Raw genomic sequence first — 22,267 nt, forward strand, 5'->3', positions numbered from 1 at the left:
TTCAGCCCCTTCAGGTCCCGGTTCCTCTGACCGTCCCACCCATCTTATCTCCAGATCCCTTATCTCTTATCAACTTCATATTTCTTTAAATTTAATTTGTTCAGCTGCCAGTACATCCAAGTTGCTACGTTTCTATGTTATTAAATTTAAGAACTTTAAAAACCTTTTTTTTTTCTATTTTGTAATCTTATTTCCTGTACCTGCCTGCTCACTTCATGTCTCGTAAGCTTTAAATCTGACTTTTTCAGTAGCTCTGTCTTCACAATCTGAGTGAGGATGACACCAGTCACAACACCTACTGTATATGCCCTAACAAAAATCACACCATAGTATTGTGCAAAACTATTTTATTAAAATCTGCAAGATCAGGGATTTGTACAGTGAGGTAATGAAGGACTGAATAGGGATTAGATGAATAAGAGCTGACAACCAGGTGGTGAACAGGGGTAGATCAGAGTGTTGTGGCATAAATCACCCCGATGGTGGAGAGAAAGCACAGTATTACATAGATATAATCCACATACCAATTAGCAGGACACAGCTGATTGGAGGAATGAAACAGGGTGATCTTGCTTCTGGGATAGAAGAGTAACTTCATCTGTGGTTGCTGATAATAAAAAATGTCAGCAGACCTTGATCAATTGGTCTATGTCAGGGGTTGACAACCTTTTATAACTTTCATGCTTATGCTGTGGGTCCAAGTGGCTTGGGAAAATAATATAAAACTATCCAATTGAAGTGTATTTTATTTGCCTAAATTTTTTTTGGGTTTTTTTCATTGTTTTTTTTGTAGTTTTAAATTGGAAGATTAAAGATAATACTTTTTGTAGCTCAAGATCTGCGTGACACTCATCGAAAGCCAGTAGGAGCAGAAGTTCCATTAATCAGGTAAAATAAATATCTATGCAGATATTTATGAAATGTGTTTTTATTGTTCTGTGAAATAGTGCTCTTTTTTCCAATTTGTTTTTTCAAATTCAGGTCAAGGCACCACTACACATTCCAAACGCCCAAACATATAAAAACGACAACTCACGGTATTTTTTGTTTGCTACATAGATAATTTCAGTTATCTGATTTTATTTGTAAGGAACCTTCAACCCAGGATGTTTTTAAAAAAAATTCTTTTAAGTATTCAAAATGTTCAAAATGTTTTCATTACATAAATAAAATTTTATTTTCTCTGTAGTGCGTCATGGATTTGATAAGCAATACAGCATACTGAAGTATACTGTTTACACAAAGTGCGCAGGCAAAAAAATATACTCATGCAGTGGTATCTTCATTTTAGCTGTCAAAAAGTATTTGAGGCTTTTTTGTTTCCTTTTCCGTGGAACCCGGGTCCAAAAGGATTTTTGAGTGTTAAAGGTTGCTGACCCCTCATCAACCTCTCTCTCTCTCTCTCTCTCTCTCTCTCTCTCTCTCTCTCTCTCTCTCTCTCTCTCTCTCTCTCTCTCTCTCTCTCTCTCTCTCTCTCTCTCTCTCTCTCTCTCTATCTCTCTCGCTCTCTGTCTCATGCAGCCCACTCATGCAACCCACATATGAAAAGAAATCAAAAATTCTATGTCCATGAATAAATTATGTCTAATAAAGTGGAATGACACAAGCATGTACTGAATCCATGAAGAGATCCTTTGATTAAAAATACAAAAAACAGACAGAAAGTCAAGCTAGAAGCTAAAATGTATCAGTAATTAGAATGTCCACCTGCACTTTGTCAGTGCAAAAATAATATCAGCTGGTTCAGTTCCAATTGATAGCCTATGAATAGGTGTCTCATTGCCAAGGTGTGACACAAGTATGAAGAATGAAACATTCTTGATAAAAAAAATCTTTTGCCATCTATCAGGATGATGAAGATGAAATGAAGGTGGACATTGGATCATGCCAATGATCCCAAACACACAGCCAAGGAAACTCTCACAGGATTTCAGAGAAAGAAAATAAAGCTGTGAGAATTTTCCAGCCAATCGCCTAACTCGAGTCCAATAGAAAATCTATGATCAGGGTAGAAGAGGCACACGAAAGAAAAGATTTGAACTATTTGAGTGGAAGAATGGGCCAAAATCACACCTGAGCAGTGCATGTAACCAGCCTCTCTATACAGGAGGAGTCTTTCTTGAACCTGTTAGACAGACAGAGAGAGAGAGAAAGAGATAGATTTGATTTTTAAAATCACGTTTATTCATAAAGTCGATATTCAAGCAAACAGGAAGTCACATTAAAAAAAAAATAAAAAATGTAGGAACATAAGTAAAATATATGTGAATTAAACCAACCACTGACTGAACACAAGTTCCTCACTCAACGTGGAACATAAGACATCATTGACGCACCATAAATTCGTAAAAGTGTTTAAGTCATTCATAGCTCTAAAATAGTTCAAATCGATTCTGATTCTTGTTTGACACATTCTTTTTAAAATGGATTCTGCACTGCAGTCAGACGAACCTTCAACCTTTTTCGTCCTGCTTAGATAAATAGCCACCTTTGTTTGGCCCAGAAGAAAGTTTAGAATCTGCGTCGTTTTTTTCTTTTTTTCCTACTTTTCAAACCAATAATGTACACCTGCCTGTCAAAAACACGACCAAATGAGAGAAAAAGAGAAAGAGAGAGAGAGAGAGAGAGACAGAGAGAGAGAGAGTGAGAGGTGTATTTATAGAGTTGTTGATGAAAAGTCTTGCCATGCCTTTCAAACCTAATACAGGTCCCTACTGTGTTGAAAAGTGAGGGGTATGCACAGGTACCACAGTTCCACAGGTGTGATTTTAGAGTGGTTGGGATGGACAGGCCTTAATTATGTCCTCAGAAGGCTTTTACAGAGATAGTCAGTCCTCTCAATGCTGTCAGTTATGTTCCTATGAGGTTTCACGTTAGTGGGCTTTTAGCAGCTCCACTGATTGACTGCTTCTGATTCCAAACACAACACTCTCAGGTAAAGATTAAAAATAAGATTAAAAGTAACCCAAAGATAAGCATAAACATTATTTTTTCATTATAAAGACAATGCTTTCCTTTCCTTTCACCTAACTTGCACCAACTTTTCAGATTTTCACATAGGGTTACTAATTCACCAGGACTGCATGTTTTAGTGGTGGGAGAAAACTAGAGGACCTGGAGAGAACCAACGCAGACATGGGGGGAATGTATAAACCCCACACAGAAAACCCCCAGGTCGTCCAGGGGCCTAGAACCCAAGACCACCTTGCTGTGACAGTGCTAACCCTGTAAAATTGTAAAGCCAAGTGTTTTTCTTTGAGTTCGTACAAACACTATTTAATATTTTCGTCACAGAACACAAAAGGCAGGTTCTAGCCTTTGAACTATAGCCAAGCACACCGACTTAACAGTACCCTATTTATTTAATAAAAACTAGCAGTCTCATGAAGAATTTTTTTTGTAAATGGATCCATCCTTTATGTATAAGCTGAAGATCCTTGCAAGTACATGGAAAAACATAATTCACATCCTGCTGTTTGCTGTCATGTTCACTCAGGTACCTGAGTTACATATGCAAGAACAATTGTCAGAGTTCATTCTGTTTCTGTTTTAGCATTATTTTCTTCTTTTTTTAGATAGCGACAGCTGAGGAGAGATTGCAAAGGCAGAGACGATATGAACGAAGGTCCCAGGAATTCTAGGGCAACTCAAAGTAGATCCTGTTAATGAATTTCTGTGATGCTCCATCATCTCTATCTGTTTCTGTATGTACTAAGAAATAACATTGTGAGAAATCAGATGTTGGATAGCTCTTATTAAAGTTCCATCACTTGAGTGCCAGGCCCAACACATTTGACAAGATGTCCACACTGTTCTCCCTCAACCTGCCTCGGGATGATGGCTCAAGATAAGCAATGAGTAACAGTTTAAACTATAAAAACAGTGAGAGATTTACTGAACCTGTCATCGAGGATATGGCAGCGCTCTGTGATATATGGTGGTAGGGAGGGCACACTGTATTACAGGCATTTCATCGGGATTGGCAAGAAGCTCATATTTTACTCCATCCATCCCCCAAGGGCTCTGCTGCAGCTACCCACATCTCTACATCACTCCAATCTGAGCAGGAAGTGAGATCTAATTGACGAGTGGTGTGTTACATACTGGAGTGACAATGATAAGACAAAGATGGGCTGAGGGGGGAAAAGGTTTTCTCAGGGTTGACGTAAATGCCAGTCTAATCAGGTTAATCTCCTTCAGTTGCTACTGTTAGCGCCAGCCATTGCTGACATTGATGGCTGGTGCTGAGATGTTTGTTAACTGCCTATGGGCGCAAAAGTTTCACATTTCCAAACAAGTGACACCTTTTCTGTGAGTTTTCGGATACCTCATTTGGTCAGTCAAACCTCCTGCACTGGGAAGCCAGAGATTTCATGTCTTTTCTTTGGCCTTAAATGAAAATTTCATGGCCCAAAGTTATCACAAAAGTCTCAGTAGCTGCAGTTGTACTTATCATGGAGTTGCTGAGATTTACAAGAGCTCAAAGTTTCAAGCTTAAATCATCATCCTGTTCTTTGAGACGGTGGTTGGTACTCGAAGCAAAGGCTACTGCTATCCTTCCTGTTTATTATTAGAAAGCATTGCCTCTGGAGGTCTGAAAAAAGCAAAGATTTTACGATGATATTTGTGTTCTATTTGTAATTTGTTAGCAATATTGGCAAAGCCACAGTTCTTTTTTACCTTGGCTAGTGGATTCTCAGGAATCTGTTACGTTATGCTGTCATCTTTGTAACTTACATGGATACTGTTGTTTTGGGTTTGTTTATCTGTATAGATGTTTGTCTCAATTATTACTATATTTTAAACCAGGCACAAAAAATACTATATAGTTACTTATCTTCTGCATATTTATGTTGAATTATATTGTAATGTATATGGCTAGATAGATAGATAGATAGATAGATAGATAGATAGATAGATAGATAGATAGATAGATAGATAGATAGATAGATAGATAGATAGATAGATGGATGGATGGATGGATGGATGGATGGATGGATGGATGGATGGATGGATGGATGGATGGATGGATGGATGGATGGATGGATGGATGGATGGATGGATGGATGGATGGATGGATGGATGGATGGATGGATGGATGGATGGATGGATGGATGGATGGATAGATAGATACTTACTTACTTACTTACTTACTTTATTAATCCCGGACGAAATTGTATATATCCACTGCTCAGGCATTATATAACGAATAATACTGGAAAAACACCAGGAGAAAAACAAACACTGACATCACAGGACATACCACAAGACATACACTACACTAACAGACAGACACATGCAGCACTAACAAGAATTACATACTAAACTATAACTAAAATATAAACAATATAACATTAAATATAAACAGTATAAAATTAAAATATAAAACAGTATAAAATTAAAATATAAACGGTATAAAATTAAATTGAATCCATTCAACCGCGTGCTGACCACGCCACCTCCCCTCTGCTCCTCCTGAGAGAGTCATTGTACCCCCTGATGGCACGGGGCACGAAGGAGGACCTCAGCCTCTCTGTGGAGGCGCTGTGGGACAGCAGTCTGCCGCTGAAGGTGCTTCTCTGCTGGGAGAAGGTGGTGTGCAGGGGGTGGCTGGTGTTGTTCATGATGTCCTTAACTTTAGACATGGTCCTGCTCTCCAGAAGCGTCTCCACAGAGTCCAGGCTCAGACCAACCACTGAGCCCGCTCTGCGGATGAGTCTGTTAAGACGGTCCATATCTCTTTTCCAGGCCCCGCCATCCCAACACACAATGGCGTATGACAGCACAGTGGAGACTACGGACTGATAGAACATGAAAAGGAGCTTAGGACAGATGTTGAAGGAGGCCAGCCTCTTCGGGAAGTACATCCTGCTCTGCCCCTTCTTGTACTCACAGTCGGAGTTGAGTGACCAGTCCAGTCTGCTGTCTAGCTGCAGTCCCAGGTACTTATAGTTTCCTACCACCTCCACCTCACTGCCCTCGATGATCACTGGTTGTGGAGAGGGAGGTGCCCGCAGGAAATCCAGCACCATCTCCTTCATCTCCACCACTCCACGAAGTCAACCACCAATGCCCTGTACACCCCCCCCCCATCACCCTCCCGGATACATGCCACTGCTGTATACTGTAATCTATACACTATATCCTGAATCTTATTTTGATTGGAGTTTGGATTGTTTGTTACCCTTACTGTGGCACATTTACCTCATCTCATTGTCACACACTCAGGCAATGCAAAAATATCACTGTGTATGCAGAAAACGTACACTACTTACAAGTTTTGTGTACGTCCACATACCCCTGCTGAAACTTCAAGGTTTCTTTGGAACTCAACTCCCAGTTGCTGATAAAACAATTTCATGAGTTTTGAAGAGGGAATGTTTTCATTCCAGATCTTTATGACAGTGATGCGTCTTTTTTTTTTTGCATACAGTGAGTAAATGTGCAATCTATCAGACACAACAGTCTCTCCCCATTTGCCAGCTGGAGACTGACTACAGCATCTCCATCATCACCTGTGAAGTATCAGGTGGTGTTGACACTGAGAGCCACGATGGAGAGCTGCCATGACAGGCTTTTCATAATGACTGATGTCATCTGTCGCACTTTCATTTACTGTTCAAAGTGATGGACAAATGCCCAGAGTGCCAAGATACCGTGTCATCAAGATGTCTCTTTGAAGAAGTGCTTCTGGCACTTGTCAAGGTGGCAGGATGTTTCTGTCTCCTTCTTGCCCATGGCAATACAAGGAGATTGATTATGATTGGTTTCTCAGCAAGTCGACAAGCTGCGAGACTGACTTGGTAATGTGTGTTGACACGGAGATCAACTGAGCTTACTCGAGCATCTGGTATTAATGAAGCACAAAATAACAACTGTTTGTTAGCTAGTGGCTGAGCAAATTGTCATTCCCTCTCATTAAGCAAAACACCCACTCACAGATGTGCTGTGACAACAAACTAGTCTCTTGTAACAAACTAGAACTGACTCATGTCTTGTTATGCCAATTAGATGATCCATTGTCATGCTTAGTCAAGCTTCAGCCTTGTGTTTCTTGTCTTCTACTCTCTCTGAGAAGAATTTAATTCCATGTGACATGACCTTCTTGTAAAGTTTTTTTTTTTTTTATTGCGCGTGAAAGAATTCCAATGTTGTTGTGAATGTAATAAAAGATCAAATATGAAAGAAAAAGTCTTTCAACCACCGAACATTCTTTCATAAATAGACATTGTTTAGAATCATCAGCAACATCAACATTTTCAAAGACAGAAACACTCTCTGACGTCATACAGTCTGTTTGTGCGGACTTTTATTGAAGCTCGCCTTGCAACCAATGCTTTCTCTCGCCCATTCATCAAAAGGACCAGTGCTCTTGTGAGAAAGAAGATTTATACACCACAGAAGAGAGGTGGAGAATTAGCCTAGATTTATGAGCACAGACTGCAACAGCGAGTCACTGGCAGCTGCTACTTGACATTTGAACAGAGACTGTGGAAGAAATTTGGAGACAAGAGGAAACAGGAAATTGGAACAACAGAGAGGTGAAGAGGGAATGAGGAAAGAATGAGACATGAGCTGGTCCAGAGCTCCAGAAAAAAATGTTATTATGGCATCGAATTTTTACTCAGTGCACCGTTAAGTATCATTTTGAATGACGGGACAAGTTTTTATTTATTAGGCGTATAAATAGAGATACTGTACTATAGCTGGAAGGTTCAAGTCTTCATTTTTTCTTTGAAGATGAGATAGAAAAAGTACTCCATTCAACTAGAATATTACAAAATACCGCACCAGGATTAAAACAGAAATGAGCTGGTTATCCATCAGGTCATTCAGCTTTTAAAAATAGAAGAACATAGCAGATGGAACATGAATGCCATAAGTGATAACTTCGGTGAGAGGCTGCCCTTCTCACCTGCGTTTAGAAGACGTACTGCAATGAATGGAGTACCAGACACAGGTAACGCAAGGAATAGAGTAGCCTTTTCAGCCATAAAGTGTATGTAGTCACATCCACTCCTGGTGAATTGAGACGAGGTGACACAGGGAAGTTCAGAGGACAGAGGGTGCTCGATCTTAGCAGGACATATACTCATCCAAGTCTGACTCACAACATCGGCATTCAGTGCGCCCCTGGCCTGTACTCAATTTCCCCACATCCTTTTAGTCATCTCTGTGAACAGAAATAGAGAGGGCTGGTCTCTGTTGGGTCAGTCCCTGCCACAGCTAGTGAGGTTGGTCTTGACTGGATGTAGAGAGCCACAGGAGCAGGCTCACTGGCATTAGTCCGCCACCTAAGAGCTGATGCAGCCAGGGATGGTTGTTGAGACTGACAGGGCCAGAGCTGTTCAGGCTGGGAGCCAGTAGATTGTTCTGTCTGATACTCTCTTCAGCTACAAGGTGAAGAGGAAGGAAAGGACACGCTTTTGGCCTCAGTACAGTGTGTATGCCACCATTCAAAGAGTAGATTGTCATTGCACGACAAGAGAAACCACAAAGGGCAGTGTCAGGCCACGAATACACAAATTCTCTTATGACTTATTGAATTTAAGTCAATCCTCTGACACTTACACTAGACTCAGTGTTTTATCTCATAAACATCTTGATGTGGTGACAAGAAGCAATGTTTATTGTCTTTAAATAATACATGCATTAAACTTATTTTACCCCAGAGACTGGGTTCGGGGGCTAAGTCACAATGAGGTCTCATGAATTAGGAACTATTGAACCAGGAACAGCCAAGGTGAGCCAGTAAATACCTGTGAGGGCGGGAATGCAGTTCAGGATCGTAATGTATATAGAGAACATCAATCAAAATTCATCGGTTTAATCACTCGTCCTTCTGTGTTGATAACTTGACATAAATTAAATCCATCGATTCCCAGTAATCATTATTTAATCTCAGAGCAATGAATTGGTGAGGACGTCAGCGGAGGCTCACCAAGAGATCATTTCTTATGAGGTTTTCATTATGGACCCCTGTGTGCCTTCATAACCTGTTCCAGAATGGTTATAATGCTGAGTAAAATGTGTTTGAGTTATAGAATATCCAAACGTTCAAATGAACTGTATTGAAAAAGTGTTTTGAGATCCGTTATATTAAATTCAGTATAAAAATTTTATGTTATAAAATATCATCTCAAAAAGCAAAATGTCCATATTCCATTTCATTAACATTTAAAAGGTGTCCCTGCTTATTTAGTGGTGATGTAGGAAAGGCAAATATGAGAAATGATGAAGATAAAGTGTCTGTAACAGGCTTGGTGGCGATCCCTCGCCAGTAGTGTACCTTAAGCTAAATGTAATAACTTTGCATGAGGAACGAGATAAAGACTTGTTTGCAGGCTGCAGAAGCTGCAGAAACCTGCAGCTGTTCTTCCTGGAAGTTTGGAGGCTAACTTTACAGATTGATGGAGGCTGTTGCATCGACAGGACACAATATCTGACTCACTTTTCTCGCTGCTCAGGGAAAAGATATGTGCGAAAGTAAAATGCACCAAGTCTATTCGATCTGAGGCTGTTGTCAAAAAAGACAGCCTCATGCCTGCTAAGTGGTTTATGTTTAATGGACTTAAAGGACATGATTGCCCATTGGCTCTGTATCAAATTTATGAGGCAGGCACATTCAGTACTGGGATAAAAGGTTTGACTTCACGCTCCTAATGATGAAAATGACCTCTATCATACTTGTGCATTTGTTGAAGCTACAGCTGCTGACCAGTTTCAAATGTGTTGAATTCACGAGGACTAATTTTTTTTTTTTTTTTTAAGAATCATCTCACAATAGCTGCCAGTGATGAGCTCAAGGGGCCTTTTTAATGGTAGCAATTTCTTGCTTTGTTTAAAGAGTGCACATTTAAAAAAAAAAAAAGGTATTAAATAGTGGAGGAAGTGGGATATTCCATCAAGAACAAAAACCTCCAACTTCATCAAATCTCCCAAGCTCCGGTGCTGTTATCACCGAGGTTACGGTTGAATGTACTTTACAACCTATACGTCATCCTAACTTTATGAAAATCAATATGTCATTTTACCGCAAATTGTGCAAATACTGTCAATGTACTGTTAACGGGTCACCTCCCCCATCTCCTGTGGCTAATTACATTAGAGGAGAGGAAAGGAGCAGTTTTTCAAACCTCATTTACAGGATGGGATCGTGTTTTAATTTACATCTCTACTGGGAATGATTTCCTGATGGCGGTTGGTAAACGCTCTTGAAAGACATCTGTGAGAATCCTCTCTGCCATTATTCTAATAAATTATTGCCCAGTCAATGCCGTATGCTACATTATCTTTTTGTTTGTGTCGAAATGGTGATTTATGTCAGTCACTCTAGGAGCAAATTTCTCCAACACGGTTTGTTCGAAGCAACAAACCATAAAGGAATGTTTTAGCTTGTCGTCCCATTTTAAAAAGATGACTTACTACCGAGTTTACAGTCTTCTTATTTCTACTGTGATTGTTTTATGAAATAGGAAGAAGAAGGTGCAGAGTGTCTGGACTGAATCTTAAGTATGGTATTGTTTCGTGCTTTCTGCAGCCCAAATGCCCATGTGATCATTTCAGCCCTCAGACATTCATTTATGTTGTACTACAGACGACACCTGTAACAGACAATTTATAAATCAATGTGTCATTGCTAGGATACTTGAGGAATTTGATTTGGCTTTAGTTTAGCTGCTTGATACGGTATAATAAATTCACACAGAGCAATAATTCAAAAACATTGATCTGATTACATTCTGCCCCATAATTCATAATTTGTTGGAAATGCAGTTAATTTATGCAAAGCAGGTAAGACAATAGTTTCATACCCGTGTAATCAACACAACAGTAGCAAACAAAATGTTTATTGTTTTTAAGATCCTCCTGTACAGCTGTTGGTTTTGGAAACAGTTTGCTTTTAAAACTTGGTAAACTCCCAAGTGATCTGTGTGTCTGCCTCCTGGATCACAAGTGTCCTCAAGTTATAGAACAATTTAGTAAAAAACTTTAACAAAAGGTTATTAAAACCAGGATATTGATTCCTCGAGCAGGTATGCTGCAGTAGCCTTGTAAATCTACATACAGGAGATTCGCAGTACAGCGTTGCAGAGAGCTGCCACTGGGAAAAATTTCACATGCTAAAACCAGAGCAAAATCTTATGACACCTCTGGCGTCTTTATCTCTATTCATCCCACCTAATCTTTCATATGCCCAGGGTATTTTACAAAGCCATGATATACCATGGCGGGGTTTATGGGCTCAAGAAATTAGAAGTGTGACGCGATCAACCATAAGGCAGAGTTGAGTGAAATTGTTTTGCTCTGCATGTAAATAGCTTTAATCACCTTCCAAGAGCTCAATATGAAGATGACAAAGATGACCTTTATCAGCCAGCGATCTGAATTTATCAGGCGCATGCTCTCTATTGCGTCTTCTTCCTGTACTTTTAGTTTGCTTGGTGAACAGTAATCCAGCCTTGTAATTCTAAAGCTGTTTTTCACACACAAGGAAAAGGAGGCAGCCATAATTATTGATTGGCCAATTCAATTTATTTAGCATGAAAACTCATAACTCTGCAGCACAAGGTGGTAAACATTGATTACTTTACTGTGTGCTGCTGTAAACGACTTCTTCTGGCTCTTAATTCGTTGTAAAGGAATACAGATGCTCGAATGGAACGGAGGAAAAAAAAAACAATTCTCTCATGGTTTCTCTTGTGAGCTATACATTCTGAAGAAGGACTAAGAGGACTAAGGAAGGACTAAGATATAGAAAATAAAAATGTCACATCAGCATGGTGACTTTAACAGTGGGTCTCACGAAGGAGGGAGAAATTGTGGTAAAAAAAAAATTCAAACCCAACAAACCCAAAACTAATGTCAAATTGTCAAGAAGTCTGATGAATGTATGAACAGAATTGTTTTTCAAAGCAAACTTAACCCTGGAGTGAATTTTGGCAATAATGTGAATTAATAATGTAACTGTCTGATTCTGTACCGGCCATCAAATGCAACGTGTGCGCGTTTGCACAACCAGAGTAACCTTTCATGCACTTATTTCTGTCACTATGAGGCAGCAGACTCAAATTGCCTCTGGCGAGGTGCAGAATCAATCCCAATAATGTGGCATCTTTCAGGTAGTGCAGTTTCCCTGACATCTTGAATGAAATGCACCCCTTCACATCTCCAGTTTAAGGCATTCAATTTCCAGCTGCTTCTTGGGGCAGAATTCTGCTCTGGAAGATCAATGCAAAATGACTGGAAAATTGCTAGTTATTTACATCAAAGTGAGACTGGAGGAGGCCAATTATGCCAGTGATTCGAGGCAATATTCCTAAGTGAGCTGCCCCCCGGGTGAAACCGTATCATGTTTTGATAGTATTTATATTCTACCATTATTGTTTTTTTTTTCTCCAACAACACATGAACTCAGACAAACTGACTGCAAGTATTTAAAATTGTGCAGATATATTAATATAACATTATATAGACTAGTAAATTATATTAAAAAATCCAAAAGGTATGTTGACTTGTCAGCATAAAATTACCAAAGCACACAAATTAAGTTTGGCTGTGATGAAGAACATGATCCCCTGATGTCTCTGCTCAGATGCTGCTGCAGTCTGTATTTCACAGCAGTACTTTGGTTGTCTTTTCATGTTTCTATTCGCAGTTTGTCTCAAAGAAAGAGCTGTGAAACGGCTGGGGAGAAAGCAGTTTCTCCTTGAGTAGTACAGATGAGTTGTCAAGACTGATGCAGCAACACCATGTGCTATATGTACTGTATGTGTGCTAGGCACTTCCAAGGGAACACAGGAGAAAAGAGCATCCATACAATGATCTGCGTGGCAAAAACAAAAGGCTGAATTCCTCGCCTGTTTAAAACAGATCAACAACAGTGGCTTAACTGCTTGTATCAGTAGATGTGTTTGGTAGAGCTTCGTGTTTCATGGCCACTTTCTTTGCTTTTGCACTATTACCTCTGCATGTATGAGTGAGGAAGCCCAGGGCCACTCTAAAACGAGGCTAATTTCAATCAAGTCATTTCAAATCAGGCGAGCTGATGGAATGAAAACAGCTTTCAAAAGACCACGGCCCGCTCACCATCTTCCATCCCGACCGAAATGAGCATTTGTTTGGATGGGATGCAACATGAAGAGCATCATATCTGCAGTCACCCTGAAGATGAACTCCAGTGACCCATCTGTCAATAAATCATTTGTTGACAGAAAATTCTAGCGAATTGCTTTTTTAGAGACTGGGATCTTTTCAATTGACCTTATAATAACTTTATTATTATGCATGCATAATAAATAGTGGATGTCCTAACTTGAAAAAGATCATTTTGTACATTTAACATCTTCAATTGATTTTTACTATTTATTTGAAATGCTAATTTCTTCTTTTCACTTCAATTATTGATAAACATTTTTATGTGAATAATCCTGACTTAAACCTCATCAACATTAACGTCACACTTTCTTGTCTTTCATTTGTATGACTTGATTCACAGTAGCAGACGTGAAGATTTCAACATAAAAACTGATTACACTGAATCAAGTAGTCTCATTTATTGATGATGCAATCCTCACATTTTAGATCCCTTTAAATTGTTAAGCTATTGCAGATAGTTTGAAACAATTTTTAAACTATTTGGAGATTTTCTTTATATATTTTTTTTTCATTTAACTACTCAGCCTCTCAGGTATATTATTCAGAATGCAATTTCTAAAGCTATTTTAACATGTCTATTGACAGGCATCAATAGTGTACTGAAAAATAAAATTTTTCATGAAGTTTGAAAATTTTTTTTAATTTTTTTTGTTTACCCAATGTTGATTTTCTCAGGAAGAGAGAGACAGCACAAGGATTATTCATTAAGTTTTGATTTTTATCCTTTACTATTTATGAGAAAACATGACCTGGAGTCAATTCTTTCTGTAGAATGACCACGCAAATCCCTGACGGAAGAATATACAAAAAAAATTCAAATTATTACATGAGAATTATGATATTTCGGTTACATCAGTGCAATTTAGGTGAACTGTTTTAACAAATCATTTCAAATGCGCATCAACTTTCAAACCTCTAAAGAAAGTTGTGCTTGATTGAAGAGTTTTTGTATTTGTTATAGCAAAGTTAAAAAAAAAGAGGCAAACATTTCTGTCTTAGGCATCTGGCCAGTGTTTTCCAAAGATATTCTAAAGATTTTCTGTTTTGAACAATTACACAAACCCGTTTCTAAGACTATCAGTGTCAACGAAGTAATGGTCTCTACAAATGTCCAACTGATCAATGAAGGGGTCTTTTTACTTTTGGGAGTGAAAAAAATGTCCAAATTGGACATTTCTATGTGCGGTTGGTTCATCCTTTCTTTTTATAACACATGACATCGACTAATACAGCAGCTGTGATGTTTGAAGATGAGTAAGTCTGTTATTATCTGCATAACACTGTAATGTACTGTTTCTCACTTGGCAGAGAAAGCATCTATTATAAGTAAGTAAATGTATAAATGTCAGGTACACAATACCTCATTGTTTGACACTAGCCTCTGATGCTCCTCCTCCGGTGTGGCTTGTAGCAGCAGGCAGCCTCTGTTTCCTCTGCTGCAGAACAGTCATAGAGACAGAGACATAGCACCTGCCCTGGTGCTTGAGCACTGTTCCCAGCAGCTTGCTAATGTCAACCTGCCTGATGTGCACAGCAGGGTGGGGGCTCTAAGACAGCAGCAATTTTCCACTGCATGCGAATGAGACTGGAGAGCAATCTGCTGGCCTAAGAGCCTCATAATCAGCACATCATTATCAGGAGGGGGCTGGTACATGGGGTGGCAGCAGGATGAGAGGAGAGGAAATAAAGGGAGGAAGAAATGGATGACATCAGATGAGTTCCTGGTGGCAATGAGACGTTGTAGTGTGCGTGTGTGTGCGTGTGTGCGTGTGTGTGTGTGTGTGGTGGGGGTGGGCATTGGTTCATGTGAATGGTGCAAAGGACAAGGGAACAGATTGACCGTATGAATGCACAAAACACAGGATAAAAGGCACCAAGGTGAACAACCCACAGGAGTACCAACTCTGTTTACGCTTTGAAAAACAGCAGCAGGCTTTACCTAGGTCACGGTAGCTCGGAGGTGCCGTCAATCAATAATCCTGCTGGTTTTCAAAAAGTCACAAAAATCTAATGGGACACATGCAGGTATGCTTTTTTCAGGCAGGAGTATTCTGACCACACTTTGAAGCCTGCCTTGCCCGGCATGCATTTTTCAGTTAGTTCAAAAGGAGCAAGGACAAGCTGACATCACAGCCCAGATGTAACCAGCGTCGTCTTACAGATGTGCCACCATTTCTGTGGGCTTAAACCGGCCTTTTATCTTTTGTCTAGTGATGCAGGAGGCACAACGATGGGATGAGCGTTCACAAACAACAACAGCCTGCTCTTCTACGTGATTCCAAACTATTTTCTGAGTGTCGATAAAAACACTCAGGTGTGAGATTTGATGTGCTGCAGGTCTGCTTTCAAACGTCACCACAGGCAGGAGGATGACTGGGATCAGCACGGAATAGATTTACATACAGGATCACTTTTAGTTCGTGACTCACTTGATGTTTTACCCTGAGGCTAAAAACATCCATTTGAAAAAAGATTGAGATGTCAGCAGGAAGGTTTGAAAAGCCAGGCTTTTGGTTTTAATGTGACAGCAATCAATCAGCTGTCCAGATAAAAAATTATTACCACTTTTCTCCGCGTGGTGGCAGTAGCGTACAGAGGACGAACTCTAGTTTTGCGCGCTGCTATAGTATCTATATCTACATCTGATATGTAGTGGCAAATTCATAAAACAACATGCTAGAATGTACAGACGGTGGCCTCACATAAACACAAGTCCGATATCCAACAGATTCCTGTTAAAGCTCTGTAGGGAGACATTTAATTCACACTTTCCAAGCGGTGCGCGCGTACAGGCAGCGACACTCCTGGGATCAGGAGTGCAACCTCCTGCCCAAGGGGCAATGAAATGAAGCAGCAGACTTTTGTAAAGTGCCTTCACTGCGTACAATTAAGATGATAATATCGATTAAAAAAAATATGTCTTTTGTTATTCCAGACATATAACAGTTAGGTTTGGGCGTAAAACTGTCTTTTATGCGCTGCGTAAACTTGTGTGAGACCGGTGCCTGCGCGCCGGTTTTCTTCTTTTTTAATCCCTTCTTTTTATTTCACTCATCGCTCTCTGATGCATTCAGGGGGGGGGGGGGGGGTGGTTCAGAGCGGCAAGATACAAGGCGTCAATATTCGGTCTTGCACACTTGACAGCCGAGAAAATTCAATCGGACTGACTCCGCCTTGCTCATGCGGGACTTGTCCACAGGCTTTCCACACAACCGGCTGCCCGTCTGCGTGCCCGGAGCTCTCTGACGGAGCGCGCAGCTTTAACTCACCACAGTCTACCAGTCATTCACCTCGACACCACTGAGGAGCGGGGCTGACGCACAGGACCAGAAGCTGCCAGGACTCTTTCCCGGGGAGTGGGGACACCAAGCAACATGTACCCAGCGCGGAGACGGGGAATGCGCACCGGGGGCTCGGTGGTGGCGGTTTCAAGTGAACGGACTGGACAGGTCGGACAAGTGTGGGTCTCCTATTGGATTCTGCTGTCGACGACTTATATTCTCAGCGCTCAGGCTCAAGGTAAGATGTGCAACTCTGGATATACCATCTTTTCCACTTGCTCTGGTGTTTTGCCACCTGAGAAGCGCGCAAAAAAAAAAAAAGTCAGAGCTAGGAATATACAGTGGCAAATAAACCGAAAAGAGGCGAATAACGCTTAGTGCATTCTCACATTTTAAACTGTCAATTTTCCTCCACCACATTCTGTCTCTGTAACCCTCAAAAAGCACTGCTTGTCCCTGCAAAACTGATATTTGATGATATGTGATTGAGCCCCTATGATGTGAGCTGTTAAAATTGTCACCAGATGACAGAGGTGGTGTATGTCACTTATTTCCATCATATTCACATTCATGTCACATCAATAATTTGATGGTAATTTTTTTTTTTTGTAAAGATCCTCATGTCGAAGATGCTCTTCATCCACAGTGAAACCTGAAGACAGACCTCAGAACAAATTGTTGCTCTGCCTGTCACAGAAGCCACCCCTCCTACTAAGGAGGGCCTTTTTAAGTAGCCCAGCCATTAACTTGTATGAATATCATGGGACAGTGAAGCAGGGCCATTCCTTTAACATCTACCTCATGTTCAGTTATGCCCTCCTGGGCTGTGTGAAAGAAATCTACACAAGGTGGAATTCATTCACAGAAATGCATGTTTTTCCTTTTTCATATCAAGCACAGTCATAGATTCTTATAAAACGTGTATATTGATCATACGATTGCGGAGAACCTGCTCTGTCTTGTCACTAGTCATTCGTCAATGGATGACCTGCTGAATACTGAGAAGGTAATTAGTTATATTATAGACGGTGTGTGGAAGACAAAGCCAGCAAGAGCACAAACTTATACCTTCATATCTTGTTATTGGAAAAGCATAACTGTAAGTTCTCAAGAGCTGAAGGTAAGTTGATTAAGGATGAAGCGCATTGTGTGGGCTTATTGGAGGTGAGATTTCATTATTTGGCTTGATATGTATTTACTGTATATTAAATGGTATATAACATAAAGCTTTATATTCTGATCACAGGTTTTAGATGCACAGCTGCAAAAGAATGATTCATATTTGCTATAGAAGTCCTTGAGACGTTTACCTCAAGACGTGTGAAAGCATATGAGAAACGGCATTTTTATGCACTCCAGTCTTATAATCAGAATGCTTAGTGCACCAAAGTGCTAAAAGCAGCATAATCCGTTGCCTTGTTTGTCTTTGAATGGGTCGCATTTCTCTAAAGTGCTCCCAACCTTAACTGAAAAGAGTGTCAGGCATGTCTTATTATGCAGGGCACAGTTCCTCTGGCTGTTGTTGCCATCTTTTTCATGAGCTGATATACCTGAAGTCAGCGAGGAGCTGGTGAGTGCTTCAAGGCTACTTCATAGTGTCTCACCTTTCCTCCCCAAACAGACCTCTTTCTCATCATTGCAGTTGGTATTCAGGCCCCTTGAATGTTCCCGGCTGCACATTAGCATTGGTGATGGATGCGCCCCCACTGTCTGCCTGCTCTTTCAATGGAGAAGGACCTCCTCTATGGTGCACAATCCCCTGCTTTACGTCCTTTCAAGAAAATGGATTTGCAGTTGTTGTGGGGGTGGGGGGTCTTCTGACAAGCCAAGAGGAGGGGGGGGTTGTTCTTCTGAAGTAGGAGGCAGATCTCATCCTCATCAGGTGCCACTATTTGCAGATGACTGTTAGTGCAGATGTGCCCGTGCATAAAGAGGTGTTGTATTCATTCTCTGAGAATCTATGACCTCTGAGGATGTTGTGAATTAAGCGGCACACACGCACAGAAGACCCCCCCCCCCTCAACCCTGGAGGTTGCATGTACTTGTTTTTCAGCAGGTTCTTGCTCAGGCTCCTGCTGGGTTTGATGCTGCCGGCTGCTCTAATGCACAAGAGGATACCTGATAGAGGCCACAAGGGAGCACCTCTCCTGCCATAGGCTGCTCTCAGTATGCCATTTTGTGATTCATTTCGACCCCATCATGATAATAACATGCCAGCAGTGGTGAGGAGATGTGTTTCTTCACATTTCAGTAGTCTCTGTGCATTCCAGCCCTTTCTCAAAGCCTCTGCCGCTGAAATCTACCTGTGCATCTTGGGAGATGTGTGTCTATTTGCATCTTGTTGCGTGCGTCTATCTTTGCTTCCTTCTGTGTATCATTCTCTATTGAGCTATAATCTAGATAGCAGCATTGACATTCTGCCAAACAGCAGCTGCTATAATTTTCTGGACGTACATTATTATGTCGCTTGACAGCTGTCACCCATTCCCAAATCTTTAAATCTTGTGATAATCCATCATGTTTCCAAAAAAACACTTGTTTAAAACACTCTGAATCCTTGTGTGATTAAAACTCCCCGCTTTAATACAGGCATCAGATCATAATTCATCTACAACTATCACATGGGTATACACACACACACACACACACACACACACACACACACCACTGCATGCAACCAGTCGATGTGTGCAGGACGACACAAGAGAAATGTAGTACAGTTTAAATAGAATCAAAGGCATCTCGTTTTTCCAATGAAGAGTGATGATGAGCTGATTGCATGCAGCAACATTTACAGCAGCCTGTCATCAGTGACACAAGGCTTAATCCATCTTGTGTGTTGGTACAAGGGTTGTGTGATATTGACAAAAAATATGACTCAATTTTGTCTTGGCTGTTTTCAATACTGAAAATCCCTCAAAATGTGTTCATAAAAGTATTATATTCTACTGTACACTATGCTATTAATGTTCATGGAATCAATGTGTTTACTTAAACCTGAAACATTCAAATAACAACTTTTTTTTGTTGTGTTCCTTGCGAAGCTTTTTCTTGTCTTTTTGGTTTTTTTCTTTTACATCTTGCCATCTGTTGCTGTTCTTGTCATGAGACTTTTTTTTTTTTTTTTTTTCGAGGAAGTTTGCTGAGTGTGTTTTTGTTGTGTTTTTTTTCCTTGTGCCTCACCTGGTTGAGGCCTGACATGAGTAGCTGGCTCCAGCAACTCTTAGCGCTGGTTTCATTCTGGGATGGTGAAACAAGTCAGTCTGTCAAGCTGTCTCTAACGGCAAACAATATTTTGAGCAACATTTTTTTTTTTCTCTTCAAACTAAAACTACCTCTGTTCCAGCGATGTTCAGTGCACTGGTACAAAGGTAGGGTAGTGTGTCCTGATTCTTTAGGGGATGGAGGTGTATGGTCATCCAGCCCTTCAGACAGCCCTTCAAAGTGTGGTTCAAAGGTAGTGGTAGAAAACTATAAATAATATAAATGAATGATGGCTTCCATTCTGGTAAAAGAAGTCCTTAGATGTTATCCAGTATATGGTTGCAAATAACCATGCAAAAATGTGAAACCTTTGTCAGGATATGTAATAAATATTGAAGCAAATCCTGTAAATGTGTAACTGGATTGTTGTAAGGTAATCTCTATTTAAGTGTTGAGCCACACTCAATCCTCTCGCAGTTTTGGACAGTAAAAATGTTGTTGTTTTTTTACATTGCCTACATTGTTGTTCGTTCAGTAAATTAGGTCAGATATGTCACTAGTTGATAATGGCAGCAGCAACAAGTTTGTGTGGAACTATAATATTTGCATGTTTTCAAGGGATGCCTGTGCAAACCAAACATCTTAATCCAGCAGAAAATAAATCTGCTGACAACCTGCTGTAAGAGTGACTGACCCAACTGTTGTATTTGTTTTCAAATGTAAAAATGTCTTTGATAATTATTTTCTTAGCTAACAATTTCAACTAACCGCCCCTCGTAATCCTGTCGACAGTAACTGGAGGAGAAGTCAAAGTGAGGGATGCTTGAAAATGAGTTGAAAAGAGGAACTGGAATTGGGCATAAGTCTAGGCCCGACTAGTCTACATGGAGGATAAGTGGACTCAAATTGTGTTTGGTTATTGTTAAGTGTGTGACAGACTTCTTAAAGTCAGGTCACACATTGTCTAAACAACCACAAGGATATAATGGAAACAGTTGGTGCTACGCAAACACGCAAATGGACGCACACTGGAACCAAGCTGCGCACACACACACACACACACACACACACACACACACACAATCAAAGTCCTGAGCCAAACGTGACGATATCAGCGTGTCCCTCCAGTCACACACAGTGCACACTTATGATCGCCTTTTATGCAGGAATGTTGACGATTAAACATGTCGGCTGCTCCAGAGAACTGACAGATATGTGCTGAAAATTGGACTAAATGCTTGTTTTCTTCACAAGGGGCCTCAAGCTTGGAAAGAATGGCTCGTGGGTCACACAGCCTCAGGTGAAAAGCGGCTGCAGCCTCCCCGTGTTTCTGCCTCTTGTGTCTTAACTGGTTGGCTGTTTTTTTTTCCCTTTTTTCTCTGGCTGTCAAAAGCTGTCTACACATGTTTATTCATGTTGCCACAGGATACTTATTCACCGAGATGAAACATATCACAGCTAAATTAGCTGCTCACTGGCAGCGACATTTGCAATAATTGAATGATAAACAAAATGTTTCAGAAAATGCTCTGTGCTTCAAAAACCATTTCAGGGTAACAAAGGATTTGATCTACGTTATTTTTGAGGAACAATGGGGCCGCTTTACTGTCAGTGTTTTTTAGCTTCAGGATGCTTTTAATTGGCTCAGTCGAGCAGCAAAACTGTGTTTATAATTCATAATGGAAATGTAATCAAATTAACTTGTTCCACAGGGTTTTGGCATTCACCCCTTGCCCAGTAATTGCCATTTGCCCAAAGGGCTATGGTAATGGCCATTTTCATGGGGCAAAGAGTCCTATCTACCACTGTGTGTTTGTCATGCTGCCATATTATGGTGCTTGAATGAAACTGTAGGAGTTTAATTTTGCTGCGCCGGTGTTAAATACTTATTGTTATGGTGTGAGTTCGTGTTGAGATTTTCATGAGCTAAAGTGGGGGCGCAGTAACACAAGCCTGGTTATTTTTAATAATAGTTTTGAGACCAGCTAAGGTATGGCACAACCAGTGTTCATTGTGTGTGCTTTTTTTGTGTTTTTTTGTTATTTTTTTATGAGTTGTAGTTTTTTGTATTTTGTCAACATTATCCTGATTCATTTTAGATTTAATTAGCTACAAGTCTGGGGTTTCAGTCACTTCAGTGTTGAACATTTTCTTCTTTGGAAAGCGTCACATTATTTTTTAAATATTTCTATCAATATTTTACCAAAAGACTGTTTTTCTTTTGGTCATTAATATCTTATTTCACTTGTTTCACATCAGATTTATCTGATCTTAGCTGTTGAAAATCAGGCTGTGGGTTTTAGAAGGCAGCTTTGCAGGAAGCATCTGATGTGATGATGCCAATTTGAGGATGACTTCCAGACATGGAACACGTCCCGATTTGTGAATTTATTTTTAACCTGACAGTGAAAGTCTCTTTACTCATTTCAAGTTTGATAATAAGTTGAGATCTTTTGGCCCCAAGACCTCCGATCATTTGAAGCGAACCAGCTGCTGGTTTGACCTATAACCAGGACAGTCGGCCAACTGACACGGCAGGACCTCACCATAGTTCGCACGGGCTTTTATTCTATCCAGGGTCAGGTCACCATCCTTCAGCTGTGCTGGCTAAGCGTACATTGACC

The 22,267-nt window shown here is 40.4% G+C and overlaps 1 protein-coding gene across 4 annotated transcripts in view; it reads left to right on the forward strand.

Moving 5' to 3' along the window:
- The first annotated feature begins 16,427 nt into the window (after positions 1-16,427).
- sdk2a (sidekick cell adhesion molecule 2a) overlaps positions 16,428-22,267 on the forward strand; it is an 86,850-nt gene continuing 81,010 nt past the window's right edge. For all 4 annotated transcript variants that reach the window (XM_068337886.1, XM_068337888.1, XM_068337887.1 and 1 more), the window contains exon 1: positions 16,428-16,677. In XM_068337886.1, the coding sequence (XP_068193987.1) occupies positions 16,533-16,677 (145 nt within the window). In that variant the 5' untranslated portion in view covers positions 16,428-16,532. The remainder of the gene's footprint in view (positions 16,678-22,267) is intronic.

The sequence above is a fragment of the Antennarius striatus genome, chromosome 16 (genome assembly GCF_040054535.1).
Source record: "Antennarius striatus isolate MH-2024 chromosome 16, ASM4005453v1, whole genome shotgun sequence".
In the NCBI taxonomy this organism is placed as follows: domain Eukaryota; kingdom Metazoa; phylum Chordata; class Actinopteri; order Lophiiformes; family Antennariidae; genus Antennarius; species Antennarius striatus.